The sequence below is a fragment of the Bombina bombina genome, chromosome 1 (assembly GCF_027579735.1).
Source record: "Bombina bombina isolate aBomBom1 chromosome 1, aBomBom1.pri, whole genome shotgun sequence".
NCBI lineage: Eukaryota > Metazoa > Chordata > Amphibia > Anura > Bombinatoridae > Bombina > Bombina bombina.
Genome location: NC_069499.1, coordinates 1289960413 through 1289979664, shown reverse-complemented (window position 1 = coordinate 1289979664; position 19252 = coordinate 1289960413). Strand labels below are relative to the sequence as shown.

General features: G+C 39.3%; 1 protein-coding gene across 1 annotated transcript in view; it reads left to right on the top strand.

Annotated features, from left to right (window-relative positions):
• GPATCH1 (G-patch domain containing 1) overlaps positions 1-19252 on the top strand; it is a 198769-nt gene that overhangs the window by 76375 nt on the left and 103142 nt on the right. The window contains exon 15 of the mRNA XM_053701540.1: positions 8417-8571. Coding sequence (XP_053557515.1) covers positions 8417-8571 — 155 coding nt within the window. The remainder of the gene's footprint in view (positions 1-8416; positions 8572-19252) is intronic.

Here is a 19252-nt window from a genome sequence, read left to right as displayed (position 1 = left end):
TAGTACTTCCTTTAAGGATCCTTTAGATAGGAAAATTGAATCCTTTCTAAGAAAAGCTTACTTATGTTCAGGTAATCTTCTTAGACCTGCTATATCTTTAGCGGATGTTGCTGCAGCTTCAACTTTTTGGTTAGAAGCTTTAGCGCAACAAGTAACAGATCATAATTCTCATAGCATTGTTAATCTTCTTCAACATGCTAATAATTTTATTTGTGATGCCATCTTTGATATCATTAGGGTTGATGTCAGGTATATGTCTCTAGCTATTTTAGCTAGAAGAGCTTTATGGCTTAAAACTTGGAATGCTGATATGTCTTCTAAGTCAACTTTGATTTCCCTTTCTTTCCAGGGTAATAAATTATTTGGTTCACAGTTGGATTCTATTATTTCAACTGTTACTGGGGGGAAAGGAACTTTTTTACCACAGGATAAAAAATCTAAAGGTAAATTTAGGTCTAATAATCGTTTTTGTTCCTTTCGTCACAATAAGGAACAAAAGCCTGATCCTTCCCCTACAGGAGCGGTATCAGTTTGGAAACCATCTCCAGTCTGGAATAAATCCAAGCCTTTTAGAAAGCCAAAGCCAGCTCCCAAGTCAACATGAAGGTGCGGCCCTCATTCCAGCCCAGCTGGTAGGGGGCAGATTACGATTTTTCAAAGAAATTTGGATCAATTCGATTCACAATCTTTGGATTCAGAACATTGTTTCAGAAGGGTACAGAATAGGCTTCAAGATAAGGCCTCCTGCAAGAAAAATGTTTCTTTCCCGTGTCCCAGTAAAGGCTCAAGCATTTCTGAAATGTGTTTCAGATCTAGAGTTGGCTGGAGTAATTATGCCAGTTCTGGAACAGGGGCTGGGGTTTTACTCAAATCTCTTCATTGTACCAAAGAAGGAGAATTCCTTCAGACCAGTTCTGGATTTAAAAATATTGAATCATTATGTAAGGATACCAACATTCAAAATGGTAACTATAAGGACTATTCTGCCTTTTGTTCAGCAAGGGCATTATATGTCCACAATAGATTTACAGGATGCATATCTGCATATTCCGATTCATCCAGATCACTATCAGTTTCTGAGATTCTCTTTCCTAGACAAGCATTACCAGTTTGTGGCTCTGCCGTTTGGCCTAGCAACAGCTCCAAGGATTTTTACAAAGGTTCTCGGTGCCCTTCTGTCTGTAATCAGAGAACAGGGTATTGTGGTATTTCCTTATTTGGACGATATCTTGGTACTTGCTCAGTCTTCACATTTAGCAGAATCTCATACAAATCGACTTGTATTGTTTCTTCGAGAACATGGTTGGAGGATCAATTTACCAAAAAGTTCATTGATTCCTCAGACAAGGGTAACCTTTTTAGGTTTCCAGATAGATTCAGTGTCCATGACTCTGTCTCTGACAGACAAGAGACGTCTAAAATTGGTTTCAGCTTGTCGAAACCTTCAGTCTCAATCATTCCCTTCGGTAGCCTTATGCATGGAAATTCTAGGTCTTATGACTGCTGCATCGGACGCGATCCCCTTTGCTCGTTTTCACATGCGACCTCTTCAGCTTTGTATGCTGAACCAGTGGTGCAGGGATTATACAAAGATATCTCAATTAATATCTTTAAAACCGATTGTACGACACTCTCTGACGTGGTGGACAGACCACCATCGTTTAGTTCAGGGGGCTTCTTTTGTTCTTCCAACCTGGACTGTGATTTCAACATATGCAAGTCTGACAGGTTGGGGAGCTGTTTGGGGGTCTCTGACAGCACAAGGGGTTTAGGAATCTCAGGAGGTGAGATTACCGATCAATATTTTGGAACTCCGTGCAATTTTCAGAGCTCTTCAGTCATGGCCTCTTCTAAAGAGAGAGTCGTTCATTTGTTTTCAGACGGACAATGTCACAACTGTGGCATATGTCAATCATCAAGGAGGGACTCACAGTCCTCTGGCTATGAAAGAAGTATCTCGAATACTGGTATGGGCGGAATCCAGCTCCTGTCTAATTTCTGCGGTTCATATCCCAGGTATAGACAATTGGGAAGCGGATTATCTCAGTCGCCAAACGTTACATCCGGGCGAATGGTCTCTTCACCCAGAGGTATTTCTTCAGATTGTTCAAATTTGGGGACTTCCAGAAATAGATCTGATGGCTTCTCATCTAAACGAGAAACTTCCCAGGTATCTGTCCAGTAACAAATTTTCTTTGTTATTTCCGGCGTCATACTTGTCACCGGAAGTTGCGTCATTTTTTGACGTTTTTGCGCCAAAAATGACGGCGTTACCGGATGTGGCGTCATTTTTGGCGCTAAAAGCATTTAGGCGCCAAATAATGTGGGCGTCTTTTTTGGCGCTAAAAAATATGGGCGTCATTATTGTCTCCACATTATTTAAGTCTCATTGTTTATTTGCTTCTGGTTGCTAGATACTTGTTCACTGGCATTTTTTCCCATTCCTGAAACTGTCATTTAAGGAATTTGATCAATTTTGCTTTATATGTTGTTTTTTCTATTACATATTGCAAGATGTCTCAGATTGACCCTGAATCAGAAGATACTTCTGGAAAATCGCTGCCTGATGCTGGACCTACCAAAGTTAAGTGTATTTGCAGTAAACTTGTGGTATCTGTTCCTCCAGCTGTTGTTTGTAATGAATTTCATGACAAACTTGTTAATGCAGATAATATTTCCTTTAGTAATGTTACATTACCTGTTGCTGTTCCATCAACATCTAATACTCAGAGTGTTCCTGTTAACATAAGAGATTTTGTTTCTAAATCTATTAAGAAGGCTATGTCTGTTATTCCTCCTTCTAGTAAACGTAAAAGGTCTTTTAAAACTTCTCATTTTTCAGATGAATTTTTAAATGAACATCATCATTCTGATAATGTTTCCTCTGGTTCAGAGGATTCTGTTTCAGTGGTTGATGCTGATAAATCTTCATATTTATTCAAAATGGAATTTATTCGTTCTTTACTTAAAGAAGTTTTAATTGCATTAGAAATAGAGGATTCTGGTCCTCTTGATACTAAATCTAAACGTTTAAATAAGGTTTTTAAATCTGTAGTTATTCCAGAAGTCTTTCCTGTCCCTGACGCTATTTCTGAAGTAATTTCCAGGGAATGGAATAATTTGGGTAATTCATTTACTCCTTCTAAACGTTTTAAGCAATTATATCCTGTGCCATCTGACAGATTAGAGTTTTGGGACAAAATCCCTAAAGTTGATGGGGCTATCTCTACTCTTGCTAAACGTACTACTATTCCTACGGCAGATAGTACTTCCTTTAAGGATCCTTTAGATAGGAAAATTGAATCCTTTCTAAGAAAAGCTTCCTTATGTTCAGGTAATCTTCTTAGACCTGCTATATCTTTAGCGGATGTTGCTGCAGCTTCAACTTTTTGGTTAGAAGCTTTAGCGCAACAAGTAACAGATCATAATTCTCATAGCATTGTTAATCTTCTTCAACATGCTAATAATTTTATTTGTGATGCCATCTTTGATATCATTAGGGTTGATGTCAGGTATATGTCTCTAGCTATTTTAGCTAGAAGAGCTTTATGGCTTAAAACTTGGAATGCTGATATGTCTTCTAAGTCAACTTTGATTTCCCTTTCTTTCCAGGGTAATAAATTATTTGGTTCACAGTTGGATTCTATTATTTCAACTGTTACTGGGGGGAAAGGAACTTTTTTACCACAGGATAAAAAATCTAAAGGTAAATTTAGGTCTAATAATCGTTTTTGTTCCTTTCGTCACAATAAGGAACAAAAGCCTGATCCTTCCCCTACAGGAGCGGTATCAGTTTGGAAACCATCTCCAGTCTGGAATAAATCCAAGCCTTTTAGAAAGCCAAAGCCAGCTCCCAAGTCAACATGAAGGTGCGGCCCTCATTCCAGCCCAGCTGGTAGGGGGCAGATTACGATTTTTCAAAGAAATTTGGATCAATTCGATTCACAATCTTTGGATTCAGAACATTGTTTCAGAAGGGTACAGAATAGGCTTCAAGATAAGGCCTCCTGCAAGAAGATTTTTTCTTTCCCGTGTCCCAGTAAATCCAGTAAAGGCTCAAGCATTTCTGAAATGTGTTTCAGATCTAGAGTTGGCTGGAGTAATTATGCCAGTTCTGGAACAGGGGCTGGGGTTTTACTCAAATCTCTTCATTGTACCAAAGAAGGAGAATTCCTTCAGACCAGTTCTGGATTTAAAAATATTGAATCATTATGTAAGGATACCAACATTCAAACTATAAGGACTATTCTGCCTTTTGTTCAGCAAGGGCATTATATGTCCACAATAGATTTACAGGATGCATATCTGCATATTCCGATTCATCCAGATCACTATCAGTTTCTGAGATTCTCTTTCCTAGACAAGCATTACCAGTTTGTGGCTCTGCCGTTTGGCCTAGCAACAGCTCCAAGGATTTTTTCAAAGGTTCTCGGTGCCCTTCTGTCTGTAATCAGAGAACAGGGTATTGTGGTATTTCCTTATTTGGACGATATCTTGGTACTTGCTCAGTCTTCACATTTAGCAGAATCTCATACAAATCGACTTGTATTGTTTCTTCGAGAACATGGTTGGAGGATCAATTTACCAAAAAGTTCATTGATTCCTCAGACAAGGGTAACCTTTTTAGGTTTCCAGATAGATTCAGTGTCCATGACTCTGTCTCTGACAGACAAGAGATGTCTAAAATTGGTTTCAGCTTGTCGAAACCTTCAGTCTCAATCATTCCCTTCGGTAGCCTTATGCATGGAAATTCTAGGTCTTATGACTGCTGCATCGGACGCGATCCCCTTTGCTCGTTTTCACATGCGACCTCTTCAGCTTTGTATGCTGAACCAGTGGTGCAGGGATTATACAAAGATATCTCAATTAATATCTTTAAAACCGATTGTACGACACTCTCTGACGTGGTGGACAGACCACCATTGTTTAGTTCAGGGGGCTTCTTTTGTTCTTCCAACCTGGACTGTGATTTCAACATATGCAAGTCTGACAGGTTGGGGAGCTGTTTGGGGGTCTCTGACAGCACAAGGGGTTTGGGAATCTCAGGAGGTGAGATTACCGATCAATATTTTGGAACTCCGTGCAATTTTCAGAGCTCTTCAGTCATGGCCTCTTCTAAAGAGAGAGTCGTTCATTTGTTTTCAGACGGACAATGTCACAACTGTGGCATATGTCAATCATCAAGGAGGGACTCACAGTCCTCTGGCTATGAAAGAAGTATCTCGAATACTGGTATGGGCGGAATCCAGCTCCTGTCTAATTTCTGCGGTTCATATCCCAGTTATAGACAATTGGGAAGCGGATTATCTCAGTCGCCAAACGTTACATCCGGGCGAATGGTCTCTTCACCCAGAGGTATTTCTTCAGATTGTTCAAATTTGGGGACTTCCAGAAATAGATCTGATGGCTTCTCATCTAAACGAGAAACTTCCCAGGTATCTGTCCAGATCCAGGGATCCTCAGGCGGAGGCAGTGGATGCATTGTCACTTCCTTGGAAGTATCATCCTGCCTATATCTTTCCGCCTCTAGTTCTTCTTCCAAGAGTAATTTCCAAGATTCTAAAGGAGTGCTTGTTTGTTCTGCTGGTGGTTCCAGCATGGCCTCACAGGTTTTGGTATATCTTGTCCGGATGGCCACTTGCCAACCGTGGACTCTTCCGTTAAGACCAGACCTTCTATCGCAAGGTCCTTTTTTCCATCAGGATCTCAAATCCTTACATTTGAAGGTATGGAGATTGAACGCTTGATTCTCAGTCATAGAGGTTTCTCTGACTCTGTGATTAATACTATGTTACAGGCTCGTAAATCTGTATCTAGGAAGATATATTATCGAGTCTGGAAGATTTACATTTCTTGGTGTCTTTCTCATCATTTTTTTGGCATTCTTTTAGAATTCCTAGAATTTTACAGTTTCTTCAGGATGGTTTGGATAAAGGTTTGTCTGCAAGTTCCTTGAAAGGACAAATCTCTGCTCTTTCTGTTCTTTTTCACAGAAAGATTGCTAGTCTTCCTGATATTCATTGTTTTGTACAAGCTTTGGTTCGTATAAAACCTGTTAAGTCAATTTCTCCTCCTTGGAGTTTGAATTTGGTTCTGGGGGCTCTTCAAGTTCCTCCGTTTGAACCTATGCATTCGCTGGACATTAAATTACTTTCTTGGAAAGTTTTGTTTGTTTTGGCCATCTCTTCTGCTAGAAGAGTTTCTGAATTATCTGCTCTTTCTTGTGAGTCTCCTTTTCTGATTTTTCATCAGGATAAGGCGGTGTTGCGAACTTCTTTTAAATTTTTACCTAAGGTTGTGAATTCTAACAACATTAGTAGAGAAATTGTGGTTCCTTCATTGTGTCCTAATCCTAAGAATTCTAAGGAAAGATCGTTGCATTCTTTGGATGTAGTTAGAGCTTTGAAATATTATGTTGAAGCTACTAAAAATTTCCGAAAGACTTCTAGTCTATTTGTTATCTTTTCCGGTTCTAGGAAAGGTCAGAAGGCCTCTGCCATTTCTTTGGCGTCTTGGTTAAAGTCTTTGATTCATCATGCTTATGTCGAGTCGGGTAAAACTCCGCCTCAAAGGATTACAGCTCATTCTACTAGGTCAGTTTCTACTTCCTGGGCGTTTAGGAATGAAGCTTCGGTTGATCAGATTTGCAAAGCAGCAACTTGGTCTTCTTTGCATACTTTTACTAAATTCTACCATTTTGATGTGTTTTCTTCTTCTGAAGCAGTTTTTGGTAGAAAAGTACTTCAGGCAGCTGTTTCAGTTTGATTCTTCTGCTTATAATTTCAGTTTTTTTCATTATAAGATTTAAACTTTATTTTGGGTGTGGATTATTTTCAGCGGAATTGGCTGTCTTTATTTTATCCCTCCCTCTCTAGTGACACTTGCGTGGGAGATCCACATCTTGGGTATTCATTATCCCATACGTCGCTAGCTCATGGACTCTTGCTAATTACATGAAAGAAAACATAATATATGTAAGAACTTACCTGATAAATTCATTTCTTTCATATTAGCAAGAGTCCATGAGGTCCACCCTTTTTTGTGGTGGTTATGATTTTTTTGTATAAAGCACAATTATTCCAATTCCTTATTTTTTATGCTTTCGCACTTTTGTCTTATCACCCCACTTCTTGGCTATGCGTTAAACTGATTTGTGGGTGTGGTGAGGGGTGTATTTATAGGCATTTTGAGGTTTGGGAAACTTTGCCCCTCCTGGTAGGAATGTATATCCCATACGTCACTAGCTCATGGACTCTTGCTAATATGAAAGAAATTAATTTATCAGGTAAGTTCTTACATAAATTATGTTTTATTATATGCATGAGAACATCCCAGTGTATTAAAGGGACACTGAACCCATTTTTTTAATTTCGTTATTCAGATAGAGCATGCAATTTTAAGCAACTTTCTAATTTACTCCTATTATCAAATTTTCTTCATTCACTTACTATCTTTATTTGAAAAAGAAGGCATTTAAGCTTCTTTTTTTGTTTAGGACTCTGGACAGCACTTTTTTATTGGTGGATGAATTTATCCACCAATTAGCAAGAATAACCCAGGTTATTCACCAATAATGGGCCGGCATCTAAACTTACATTCTTGCATTTCAAATAAAGATACCAAGAGAATGAAGAAAATTTGATAATAGGAGTAAATTAGAGAGTTGCTTAAAATTGCATGCTCTATCTGAATCACAAAAGAAAAAAATTGGGTTTAGTGTCCCTTTAAGCAGGCATTGATTGTTTTTACTGAGGTGGGAAGCACTTTATGTGAAAGAATGCAGCCACCAATTTGTATTGGGTTTTGCTGTCTCAAACTATTAACCCTTACCATGGACCCAGTCTTTCTTTAAGCATAACCCAGAGCCCTCTGTCATAGATCCTAACAGCTCCCCCTGGCCTGTCATAAACCCTGACTGTGCCTGTCATTACTGCTAACTACATTCCATCAATGTTATTACCCCTAACATCACTTATATGATCTCCAATCTGCAATACACCTGAACCCTCCTACCGAATTCCGGTCATCTCTGTTTTGACAAATAACCAATGATTTCCACCTACTACATTTTGTTTCTTAAATTAGTAAAACTGCTGCATTGTGGCAATTATGTGGCCATGTAAGGATGACATTCTGATAAATTTACAGTCTCCTGGTATTGCAACCAACAGACCATATGCATTTGAATACTATATTTTATAAATACATGCACATGAGTTAAAGCAGGTAACTCATTATAGTTTATGTGACTGTGTGCCACTTTTACTGATAATGCATATATATATATATATATATATATATATATATATATATATATATATATATATATATATATATATATATATATATATGTGTAAAACAAAAAATATTATGATTAATAATAATAATCATCATCATCATTACTCCATTGCTTTAGAGTCCAAGAAGCCATCTAGGTGGGATATATCTGCTGGAGACAAGAAGGATTCAGTCGGTGAATTTGAAACAGATGTTAAGAAGCAAGAGCCAGAACCATCTGCTCCATCGTCTGAAAATATTACTAAGTTGGCATTAGGAACACAGTCCACAACGGTAATAATCCTGGGGTCACATCATGCTTGGTTTTTAAAAAATATTTTTCTCTTGTAAGGTGTATCCAGTCCACGGATCATCCATTACTTGTGGGATATTCTCCTTCCCAACAGGAAGTTGCAAGAGGATCACCCACAGCAGAGCTGCTATATAGCTCCTCCCCTAACTGCCATATCCAGTCATTCTCTTGCAACTCTCAACAAGCATGGAGGTAGTAAGAGGAAAGTGGTGAAATGTAGCTGTTATCTTGCTTCAATCAAAAGTTTGTTATTTTTAAATGGTACCGGAGTTGTACTATTTTGTCCCAGGCAGAAAAATAGAAGAATCTGCCTGTGATTTCTATGATCTTAGCAGGTTGTAACTAAGATCCATTGCTGTTCTCACACATGACTGAAGAGAGAGGTAACTTCAGCGGGGAAATGGCATGCAGGTTATCCTGCTATGAGGTATGTGCAGTTAAAATTATTTTCTAGAAGATGTGAATGCTAGAAAAATGCTGCTGATACCAAATTTATGTAAGGTAAGCCTGAATACAGTGATTTAATAGCGACTTTTATCATGCTTACTTTCTGAGGTAATACTCTTTTTTATATTTACAATATAAAACGTTGGCTGGCATGTTTAAACGTTTTTATATATACTTTCTTTCATGTAATTAGCAAGAGTCCATGAGCTAGTGACGTATGGGATATACATTCCTACCAGGAGGGGCAAAGTTTCCCAAACCTCAAAATGCCTATAAATACACCCCTCACCACACCCACAAATCAGTTTTACAAACTTTGCCTCCTATGGAGGTGGTGAAGTAAGTTTGTGCTAGATTCTACGTTGATATGCGCTCCGCAGCAGGTTGGAGCCCTGTTTTCCTCTCAGCGTGCAGTGAATGTCAGAGGGATGTGAGGAGAGTATTGCCTATTAGAATTCAATGATCTCCTTCTACGGGGTCTATTTCATAGGTTCTCTGTTATCGGTCGTAGAGATTCATCTCTTACCTCCCTTTTCAGATCGACGATATACTCTTATATATACCATTACCTCTACTGATTCTCGTTTCAGTACTGGTTTGGCTTTCTACTACATGTAGATGAGTGTCCTGGGGTAAGTAAGTCTTATTTTCTGTGACACTCTAAGCTATGGTTGGGCACTTTTATATAAAGTTCTAAATATATGTATTCAAACATTTATTTGCCTTGACTCAGGATGTTCAAACATTCCTTATTTCAGACAGTCAGTTTCATATTTGGGATAATGCATATGAATAAATAATTTTTTTGTTACCTTAAAATTTGACTTTTTTCCCTGTGGGCTGTTAGGCTCGCGGGGGCTGAAAATGCTTCATTTTATTGCGTCATTCTTGGCGCGGACTTTTTTGGCGCAAATTTTTTTTTTCTGTTTCCGGCGTCATACGTGTCGCCGGAAGTTGCGTCATTTTTGACGTTTTTTTGCGCCAAAAGTGTCGGTGTTTCGGATGTGGCGTCATTTTTGGCGCCAAAAGCATTTAGGCGCCAAATAATATGGGCGTCTTTTTTTGGCGCTAAAAAATATGGGCGTCACTTTTGTCTCCACATTATTTAAGTCTCATTAATTATTGCTTCTGGTTGCTAGAAGCTTGCTCACTGGCATTTTTTCCCATTTCTGAAACTGTCATTTAAGGAATTTGATCAATTTTGCTTTATATGTTGTTTTTTCCATTACATATTGCAAGATGTCTACGTTTGGCCCTGAGTCAGAAGCCACTTCTGGAAAAATTTCTAACTGAGTTTCAGTTCTACCAAAGCTAAGTTCATTTATTTTAAATGTTATACATGTTTATCTTTAGCTATGGTTTGTAATAAGTTTTTATGATATACTTTTACATGCAGATTCCATTAGTATTTATGCTTTTTACATTTCCATTCTTAAGTACAAGAAATGTTTAGAAGATTTATAAGAAATATTTTGTCTGACTTCGTGCCTTCTAATACAATTTTTAGGTCTTTTTCACTTCTTTTTTAATTATTGAAGTTTCAAATGACCAACAACATACTGATTTATCCTTCTCTGATGATGTTTTTTTCTCTTTCAGAAATTTTCTTCATCAGATATTGACACTAACAAATCTACTTTTTTTATAATTTTTTTTATTAAAGTACATTTGTTCTTTGTTGAAGAGGTGTTGATTATTTTGGATATTAAGGTAACTAGTTCTTTAAGACTAGCTGACACTATTTCTGCATTTTTATTCTTCTGTGATTTCAGAGGTTTTCTTTCAAATTCCCCATACTAGGGAATGGAATAGGCTGAGAATTCTCTTTTATTCCTTCTTTAAAGGTTTTTAACTATATTCTTTGCCAGCAGTTAAATTCAATTTGGAGGGTTCTCCAATTTATTGGGGCTATCTCTACTCCTACTAATTATGCTATTGTTTCTATAGCAAAATAGTATTTATTTTCCTTTATATAGTTGTATCTTATTTATGGAATATTATTTAGTTTCAGGTACTTTTCTTGGTCCTGTGATATTGCAATTGCTTCATTTTTTCTGTTTACTTTAAGATCAAGTATCAGATTATGATTTATTTTAGCATTGTTAAAGGGACAACATTTACTAGACTAGGTGCTGTTGCATTTGTCTTGTTGTTTTGCATTTTGCAAGTCCTCTGTTTTGACTTGTTCTTTAAACTGGACTATCATCCTAATGATTTCATTTGTGTCTTCATTTTATTGAATATATTCGCAAATGAGGGTTAATCTATGTCTTTAGCTATTTTAGCTAGAAGAATTTTGTGATTTTTTTAAAAAAAAAAAAAAAAGAAAATCCATATTTCTTTTGTTCTGAGATAATCAGTTATTTGTTTTATAATTGGATTCAATTCTTAACTGTTACTCTGGGCTTCAAGATTGAGTTCTAAGACTAAAACTTTAAGCTTATACTAGTTTGGTTGTTCTTATTAAGGAACGAATTCCTGAGTTCTTTCCCAAGTAACATGTTTATAATTGGGGTTCGAATCAGCTCCCTAATATTGCGATGTACGTGCCGTATTCCAGCTTGGCTGGTAAGGGGCAGGTTAAGACTTCTTTGAAATTTATTTTGTTTCTATTTTGTCCAAATTTCTTTGATTTTATTCCAGTAAGGCTAACACTTTCTTTAAGTGTGTTCCTGTCCTATATATTCTGGGTACTGTTGAAGCATGGCTGGGCACCCATGTGGTTCAAGCGCTGCTCAGACCTGGAATCTTCTGGGGTATTTCTTCCAGTTCCTTTTTTAGGAACTGGGTTTTGGAGTTTTATTCCAACTATTCTGCCTTTTTATGGTCACTGATAGCATTATTTGTTTTCATTAGATACAATAAATGCATATTTTTCTGTTTTCATTCAGATTATTTCCTGAGGATGCGGAATCTCATATGATTAACTTTGCTCTTCAGAACATATTTAGAGGATCTTTTTTCAAAAGTTCTTGATTCCTCACGTAAGGGTCACCTTTTTTAGGTTTCCAGATGGTTTATGTCACTGTCTTTGTCTCTATCAGGACAAGGGACAATTTGTATTGGGTTCCGTCTGTCGGTACCTTTAGTCTCTATTATTTCCTTTAGTTGCTATTTATGCATAGAAGTTTTTAACAGCATTGGGTTCAATTCCCTTTGCTCATTTTCAATGGAAAGATCCTTTCCGGCTTTTTATGAGTGTTGTTTTCTTCAAAAAACATGGTTGGAGGATCAATTAACCAATCAGTTTGTTGATTCCTCAGACAAGAGTAACCTTTTTTAGGTTTCCAGATAGATTCAGTGTCCATGACTCTGTCTCTGTCGGACAAGAGACGTCTGAATTTGGTTTCAGCTTATCGAAACCTTCAGTCTCAATTATTCCTTCGGTAGCTTTATGCATGGAAATTCTAGGTTATTATGACTGCTGCATTGGACGTGTTCCCCTTTGCTCATTTTCACATGCGACCTCTTCAGCTCTGTATGCTGAACCAGTGGTGCAAGGATTATACTAAGATATCTCATTTAATATCTTTAAAACCGATTGTTCGACACCCTCTGATGTGGTACAGACCACCATCGTTTAGTTCAGGGGGCTTCTTTTGTTCTTCCAACCTGGACTGTGATCTCAACAGATGCAAGTCTGACAGGTTGGGGAGCTGTATGGGGGTTTCTGACAGCACAAGGGGTTTGGGAATCTCAGGAGGTGAGATTTCCAATCAACATTTTGGAACTCCGTGCAATTTTCAGAGCTCTTCAGTCGTGGCCTCTTCTAAAGAGAGAGTCGTTCATTTGTTTTCAGACGGACAATGTCACAAATGTGGCATATGTCTATCATCATGAGGGACTCACAGTCCTCTGGCTATAAGGAAGTATCTTGTATACTTGTATGGGCGAAATCCAGCTCCTGTCTAATTTCTGCGGTTCATATCCCAGGTATAGACAATTGGGAAGCGGATTATCTCAGTCGCCAAATGCTAAATCCGGGCGAATGGTCTTCACCCAGAGGTTTTTCTTCAGATTGCTCAAATATGGGGACTTCCAGAAATAGATCTGATGGCTTCTCATCTAAACAAGAAGCTTCTCAGGTATCTGTCCAGATCCAGGGATCCTCAGGCGGAGGCAGTGGATGCATTGTCACTTCCTTGGAAGTTTCATCCTGTCTATATCTTTCCGCCTCTAGTTCTTCTTTCAAGAGTGATTTCCAATCTTCTAAAGGAGCGTTCGTTTATGCTGCTGGTGGCTCCAGCATGGCCTCACAGGTTTTGGTATGCGGATCTTGTCCGGATGGCTCTATGCCATCCGTGGACTCTTCCGTTAAGTCCAGACCTTCTATCACAAGGTCCTTTTTTTCCATCAGGATCTCAAATCCTTAAATTGAAGGTATGGAGATTGAACGCTTGATTCTCAGTCATAGAGGTTTCTCTGACTCCGTAATTAATACTATGTTGCAGGCTCGTAACTCTGTATCTAGGATGATATATTATCGAGTCTGGAAGACTTGCATTTTTTGGTGTTTTTCTCATCATTTTTCTTGGCATTCTTTTAGAATTCCTAGAATTTGACAGTTTCTTCAGGATGTTTTTGGATAAGTTTTGTCTGCAAGTTCCTTACAAGGACAAATCTTTGCTCTTTCTGTTCTTTTTTACAGAAATATTGCTAGTTTTCCTGATTTTTATTGTTTTGTACAAACTTTGGTTTGTATAAAACTTGTCTTTAAGTCAATCTCTCCTCCTTGGAGTTTGAATTTGGTTCTGGGGGCTCTTCAAGCCCCTCCGTTTTTGAACCTATGCATTCTCTGGTCATTAAATTACTTTCTTGGAAAGTTTTGTTTCTTTTGGCCATCTCTTCTGCTAGAAGAAGTTTCTGAATTTTTCTGCTCTTTCTTGTGAGTCTCCTTTTCCGATTTTTCATCAGGATAAGGCGGTGTTGCGAACTTCTTTTACATTTTTTCCTAAGGTTGTGAATTCTAACAACATTAGTAGAGAAATTGTAGTTCCTTCATTATGTCCTAATCCTAAGAATTCTAAGGAGAGATCATTGCATTCTTTGGATGTAGTTAGAGTTTTGAAACATTATGTTGAAGCTACTAAGAATTTCCGAAAGACTTCTAGTCTTTTTGTTATCTTTTCCAGTTCTAGGAAAGGTCAGAAGGCCTCTGCCATTTCTTTGGCATCTTGGTGGAAATCTTTGTTTCATCATGCTTATGTCGAGTCAGGTAAAACTCTGCCTCAAAGGTTTACAGCTCATTCTACTAGGTCAGTTTCTACTTCCTGGGCGTTTAGGAATGAAGCTTCGGTTGATCAGATTTGCAAAGCAGCAACTTGATTTTCTTTGCATATTTTTACTAAATTCTACCTTTTTGATGTGTTTTCTTCTTCTGAAGCAGTTTTTGGTAGAAAAATACTTCAGGCAGCTGTTTCAGTTTGATTCTTCTGCTTATAATTTCAGTTTTTTTCATTATAAGATTTAAACTTTGTTTGGGTGTGGATTATTTTCAGCGGATTTGGCTGTCTTTATTTTATCCCTCCCTCTCTAGTGACTCTTGCGTGGAAGATCCACATCTTGGGTAGTCATTATCCCATACGCCACTAGCTCATGGACTCTTGCTAATTACATGAAAGAAAACTTAATTTATGTAAGAACTTACCTGATAAATTCATTTCTTTCATATTAGCAAGAGTCCATGAGGCCCACCCTTTTTGTGGTGGTTATGATTTTTTTGTATAAAGCACAATTATTCCAATTCCTTATTTTTTATGCTTTCGTACTTTTTTCTTATCACCCCACTTCTTGGCTATTCATTAAACTGATTTGTGGGTGTGGTGAGGGGTGTATTTATAGGCATTTTGAGGTTTGGGAAACTTTGCCCCTCCTGGTAGGAATGTATATCCCATACGTCACTAGCTCATGGACTCTTGCTAATATGAAAGAAATGAATTTATCAGGTAAGTTCTTACATAAATTATGTTTTGGTGATAAAACTTTATTGGGGCCTAGTTTTTTCCACATGGCTGGCTTAAATTTGCCTAGAAACAGTTTCCTGAGGCTTTCCACTGTGTTACTATGAGTGGAAGGGGCCTAATTTAGTGCTTTTTTGCGCAGCAAAAATTACAGACTGAGACATCCAGCTTCCTCCAGGAGTCCCATGAATGCTATTGGACATCTCTAAAGGGCTCAGAGGCTTTCCAAAATCGTTTGTTGTGGAAGGTAGGCCCACAGCAAGGCTGTGGCAGTTGGTGTGACTGTTAAAAAAACGTCTATCGTTTTTTTGTATCCGTTTTTTGAACTAAGGAGTTAATCATCCATTTGCAAGTGGGTGCAATGCTCTGTTAGCTTATTATACACACTGTAAAAATTTCGTTTGATTTACTGCCTTTTTTCACTGTTTTTCAAATTCTGACAATTTGTTTCTCTTAAAGGCACAGTACCGTTTTTATTTTTTACTTGTTAACTTGATTTAAAGTGTTTTCCAAGCTTGCTGGTCTCATTGCTAGTCTGTACAAACATGTCTGACATAGAGGAAACTCCTTGTTCATTATGTTTTAAAGCCATGGTGGAACCCCCTCTTAGAATGTGTACTGATTTCACTTTAAGCAATAAAGATCATATTCTGGCTTTAAAAAATTTATCACCAGAGGAATCTGACGAGGGGGAAGTTATGCCAACTAACTCTCCCCACGTGTCAGATCCTTTGACTCACGCTCAAGGGACTCACGCTCAAATGGCGCCAAGTACATCTAGGGCGCCCATAGCGTTTACTTTACAAGACATGGCGGCAGTCATGGATAATACACTGTCAGCGGTATTAGCCAGACTACCTGAATTTAGAGGAAAGCGAGATAGCTCTGGAGTTAGACGAAATACAGAGCATACTGACGCTTTAAGAGCTATGTCTGATACTGCCTCACAATATGCAGAAGCTGAAGAAGGAGAGCTTCTTTCTGTGGGTGATGTTTCTGACTCAGGGAAGATGATGCAACCTGATTCTGATATTTCTACATTTAAATTTAAGCTTGAACACCTCCGCGTGTTACTCAGGGAGGTTTTAGCTGCTCTGAATGACTGTGATACAATTGCAGTGCTAGAGAAATTGTGTAGACTGGATAAATACTATGCAGTACCGGTGTGCACTGATGTTTTTCAAATACCTAAAAGGTTTACAGAAATTATTACTAAGGAATGGGATAGACCAGGTGTGCCGTTCTCTCCCCCTCCTATTTTAGAAAAATGTTTCCAATAGACGCCACCACACGGGACTTATGGCAGACAGTTCCTAAGGTGGAGGGAGCAGTTTCTACTCTAGCAAAGCGTACTACTATCCCTGTCGAGGACAGTTGTGCTTTCTTAGATCCAATGGATAAAAAGTTAGAGGGTTACCTTAAGAAAATGTTTATTCAACAAGGTTTTATCCTACAGCCCCTTGCATGCATTGCTCCTGTCACTGCTGCTGCGGCGTTCTGGTTTGAGTCTCTGGAAGAGGCTTTACAGGTAGCGACTCCATTGGATGACATACTTGACAAGCTTAGAGCACTTAAGCTAGCCAATTCTTTTGTTTCTGATGCCATTGTTCATTTGACTAAACTAACGGCTAAGAATTCTGGTTTTGCTATCCAGGCACGCAGAGCGCTATGGCTTAAATCATGGTCAGCTGACATTACTTCAAAGTCTAAGCTGCTTAACATTCCCTTCAAGGGGCAGACCCTATTCGGGCCTGGTTTGAAAGAGATTATTGCTGATATCACTGGAGGAAAAGGTCATGCCCTTCCTCAGGATAGGTCCAAATCAAGGGCCAAACAGTCTAATTTTTGTGACTTTCGAAACTTCAAGGCAAGTGCGGCATCAACTTCCTCTAATGCAAAAGAAGAGGGAACTTTTGCTCAGTCCAAGACGGTCTGGAGACCTAACCAGACCTGGAACAAAGGTAAGCAGGCCAAAAAGCCTGCTGCTGCCTCTAAGACAGCATGAAGGAACGGCCCCCTATCCGGTAACGGATCTAGTAGGGGGCAGACTTTCGCTCTTCGCCCAGGCGTGGGCAAGAGATGTCCAGGATCCCTGGGCATTGGAAATTATATCCCAGGGATATCTTCTGGACTTCAAGGCTTCCCCTCCAAAAGGGAGATTTCACCTTTCACAATTATCTGCAAACCAGATAAAGAGAGAGGCATTCTTACACTGTGTACAAGACCTCCTAGTTATGGGGGTGATCCATCCAGTTCCAAAGGAGGAACAGGGACAGGGATTTTACTCAAATCTGTTTGTGGTTCCCAAAAAAGAGGGAACCTTCAGACCAATTTTGGATCTAAAGATCTTAAACAAATTCCTCAGAGTTCCACCATTCAAAATGGAGACTATTCTTACCATCCTACCTATGATCCAGGAAGGTCAATACATGACTACAGTGGATCTAAAGGATGCTTATCTTCACATTCCGATACACAAAGATCATCATCGGTTTCTCAGGTTTGCCTTCCTAGACAGGCATTACCAGTTTGTAGCTCTTCCCTTTGGGTTAGCTACAGCCCCAAGAATTTTTACGAAGGTTCTGGGGTCGCTTCTGGCGGTCCTAAGGCCGCGGGGCATAGCAGTGGCCCCTTATCTAGATGACATCCATTCAGGCGTCAAACTTCCAAATTGCCAAGTCTCATACGGACATAGTGTTGGCATTTCTGAGGTCGCATGGGTGGAAGGAGAACGAGGAAAAGAGTTCTCTATCCCCCCTCACAAGAGTTTCCTTCCTAGGGACTCTGATAGATTCTGTAGAAATGAAAATTTACCTGACGGAGTCCAGGTTATCAAAACTTCTAAATTCCTGCCGTGTTCTTTATTCCATTCCTCGCCCTTCGGTGGCTCAATGCATGGAAGTAATCGGCTTAATGGTAGCGGCAATGGGCATAGTGCCGTTTGCACGCCTACATCTCAGACCGCTGCAACTCTGCATGCTCAGTCAATGGAATGGGGATTACACAGATTTGTCCCCTCTACTAAATCTGGATCAAGAGACCAAGGATTCTCTTCTCTGGTGGCTATCTCGGGTCCATCTGTCCAAAGGTATGACCTTTCGCAGGCCAGATTGGACAATTGTAACGACAGATGCCAGCCTTCTAGGTTGGGGTGCAGTCTGAAACTCCCTGAAGGCTCAGGGATCGTGGACTCAGGAGGAGTCACTCCTTCCAATAAATATTCTGGAACTGAGAGCGATATTCAATGATCTTCAGGCAACTCTGAGGTTCATCAGATTTCAGTCGGACAACATCACGACTGTGGCTTACATCAACCATCAAGGGGGAACAAGGAGTTCCCTAACGATGTTAGAAGTCTCAAAGATAATTTGCTGGGCAGAGATTCACTCTTGCCACCTATCAGCTATCCATATTCCAGGTGTAGAGAACTGGGAGGCGGATTTTCTAAGTCGACAGACTTTTCATCCGGGGGAGTGGGAGCTCCATCCGGAGGTGTTTGCACAATTGATTCATCGTTTGGGCAAACCAGAACTGGATCTCATGGCGTCTCGCCAAAACGTCAAGCTTCCTTGTTACGGATCCAGGTCCAGGGACCCCAAGGCAACGCTGATAGATGCTCTAGCAGCGCTTTGGTCCTTCAACCTGGCTTATGTGTTTCCACCGTTTCCTCTGCTCCCTCGTCTGATTGCCAAGATCAAGCAGGAGAGAGCATCAGTGATCTTGATAGCGCCTGCGTGGCCACGCAGGACTTGGTATGCAGATCTGGTGGACATGTCATCCTTTCCACCATGGACTCTGCCGCTGAGACAGGACCTTCTACTTCAAGGTCCTTTCAACCATCCAAATCTAATTTCTCTGAGGCTGACTGCCTGGAGATTGAACGCTTGATCGTATCAAAGCGTGGTTTCTCTGAGTCAGTCATTGATACCTTAATTCAGTCACAAAAGCCTGTCACCAGGAAAATCTATCATAAGATATGGCGTAAATATCTTTATTGGTGTGAATCCAAGGGCTACTCATGGAGTAAGGTCAGGATTCCCATGATATTATCTTTTCTCCAAGAAGGATTGGAAAAAGGATTGTCAGCTAGTTCCTTAAAGGGACAGATTTCTGCATTGTCTATTCTTTTGCACAAGCGTCTGGCGGATGTCCCAGACGTTCAGGCATTTTGTCAGGCTTTAGTTAGAATCAAGCCTGTGTTTAAACATGTTGCTCCACCTTGAAGCTTAAATTTGGTTCTTAAAGTTCTTCAGGG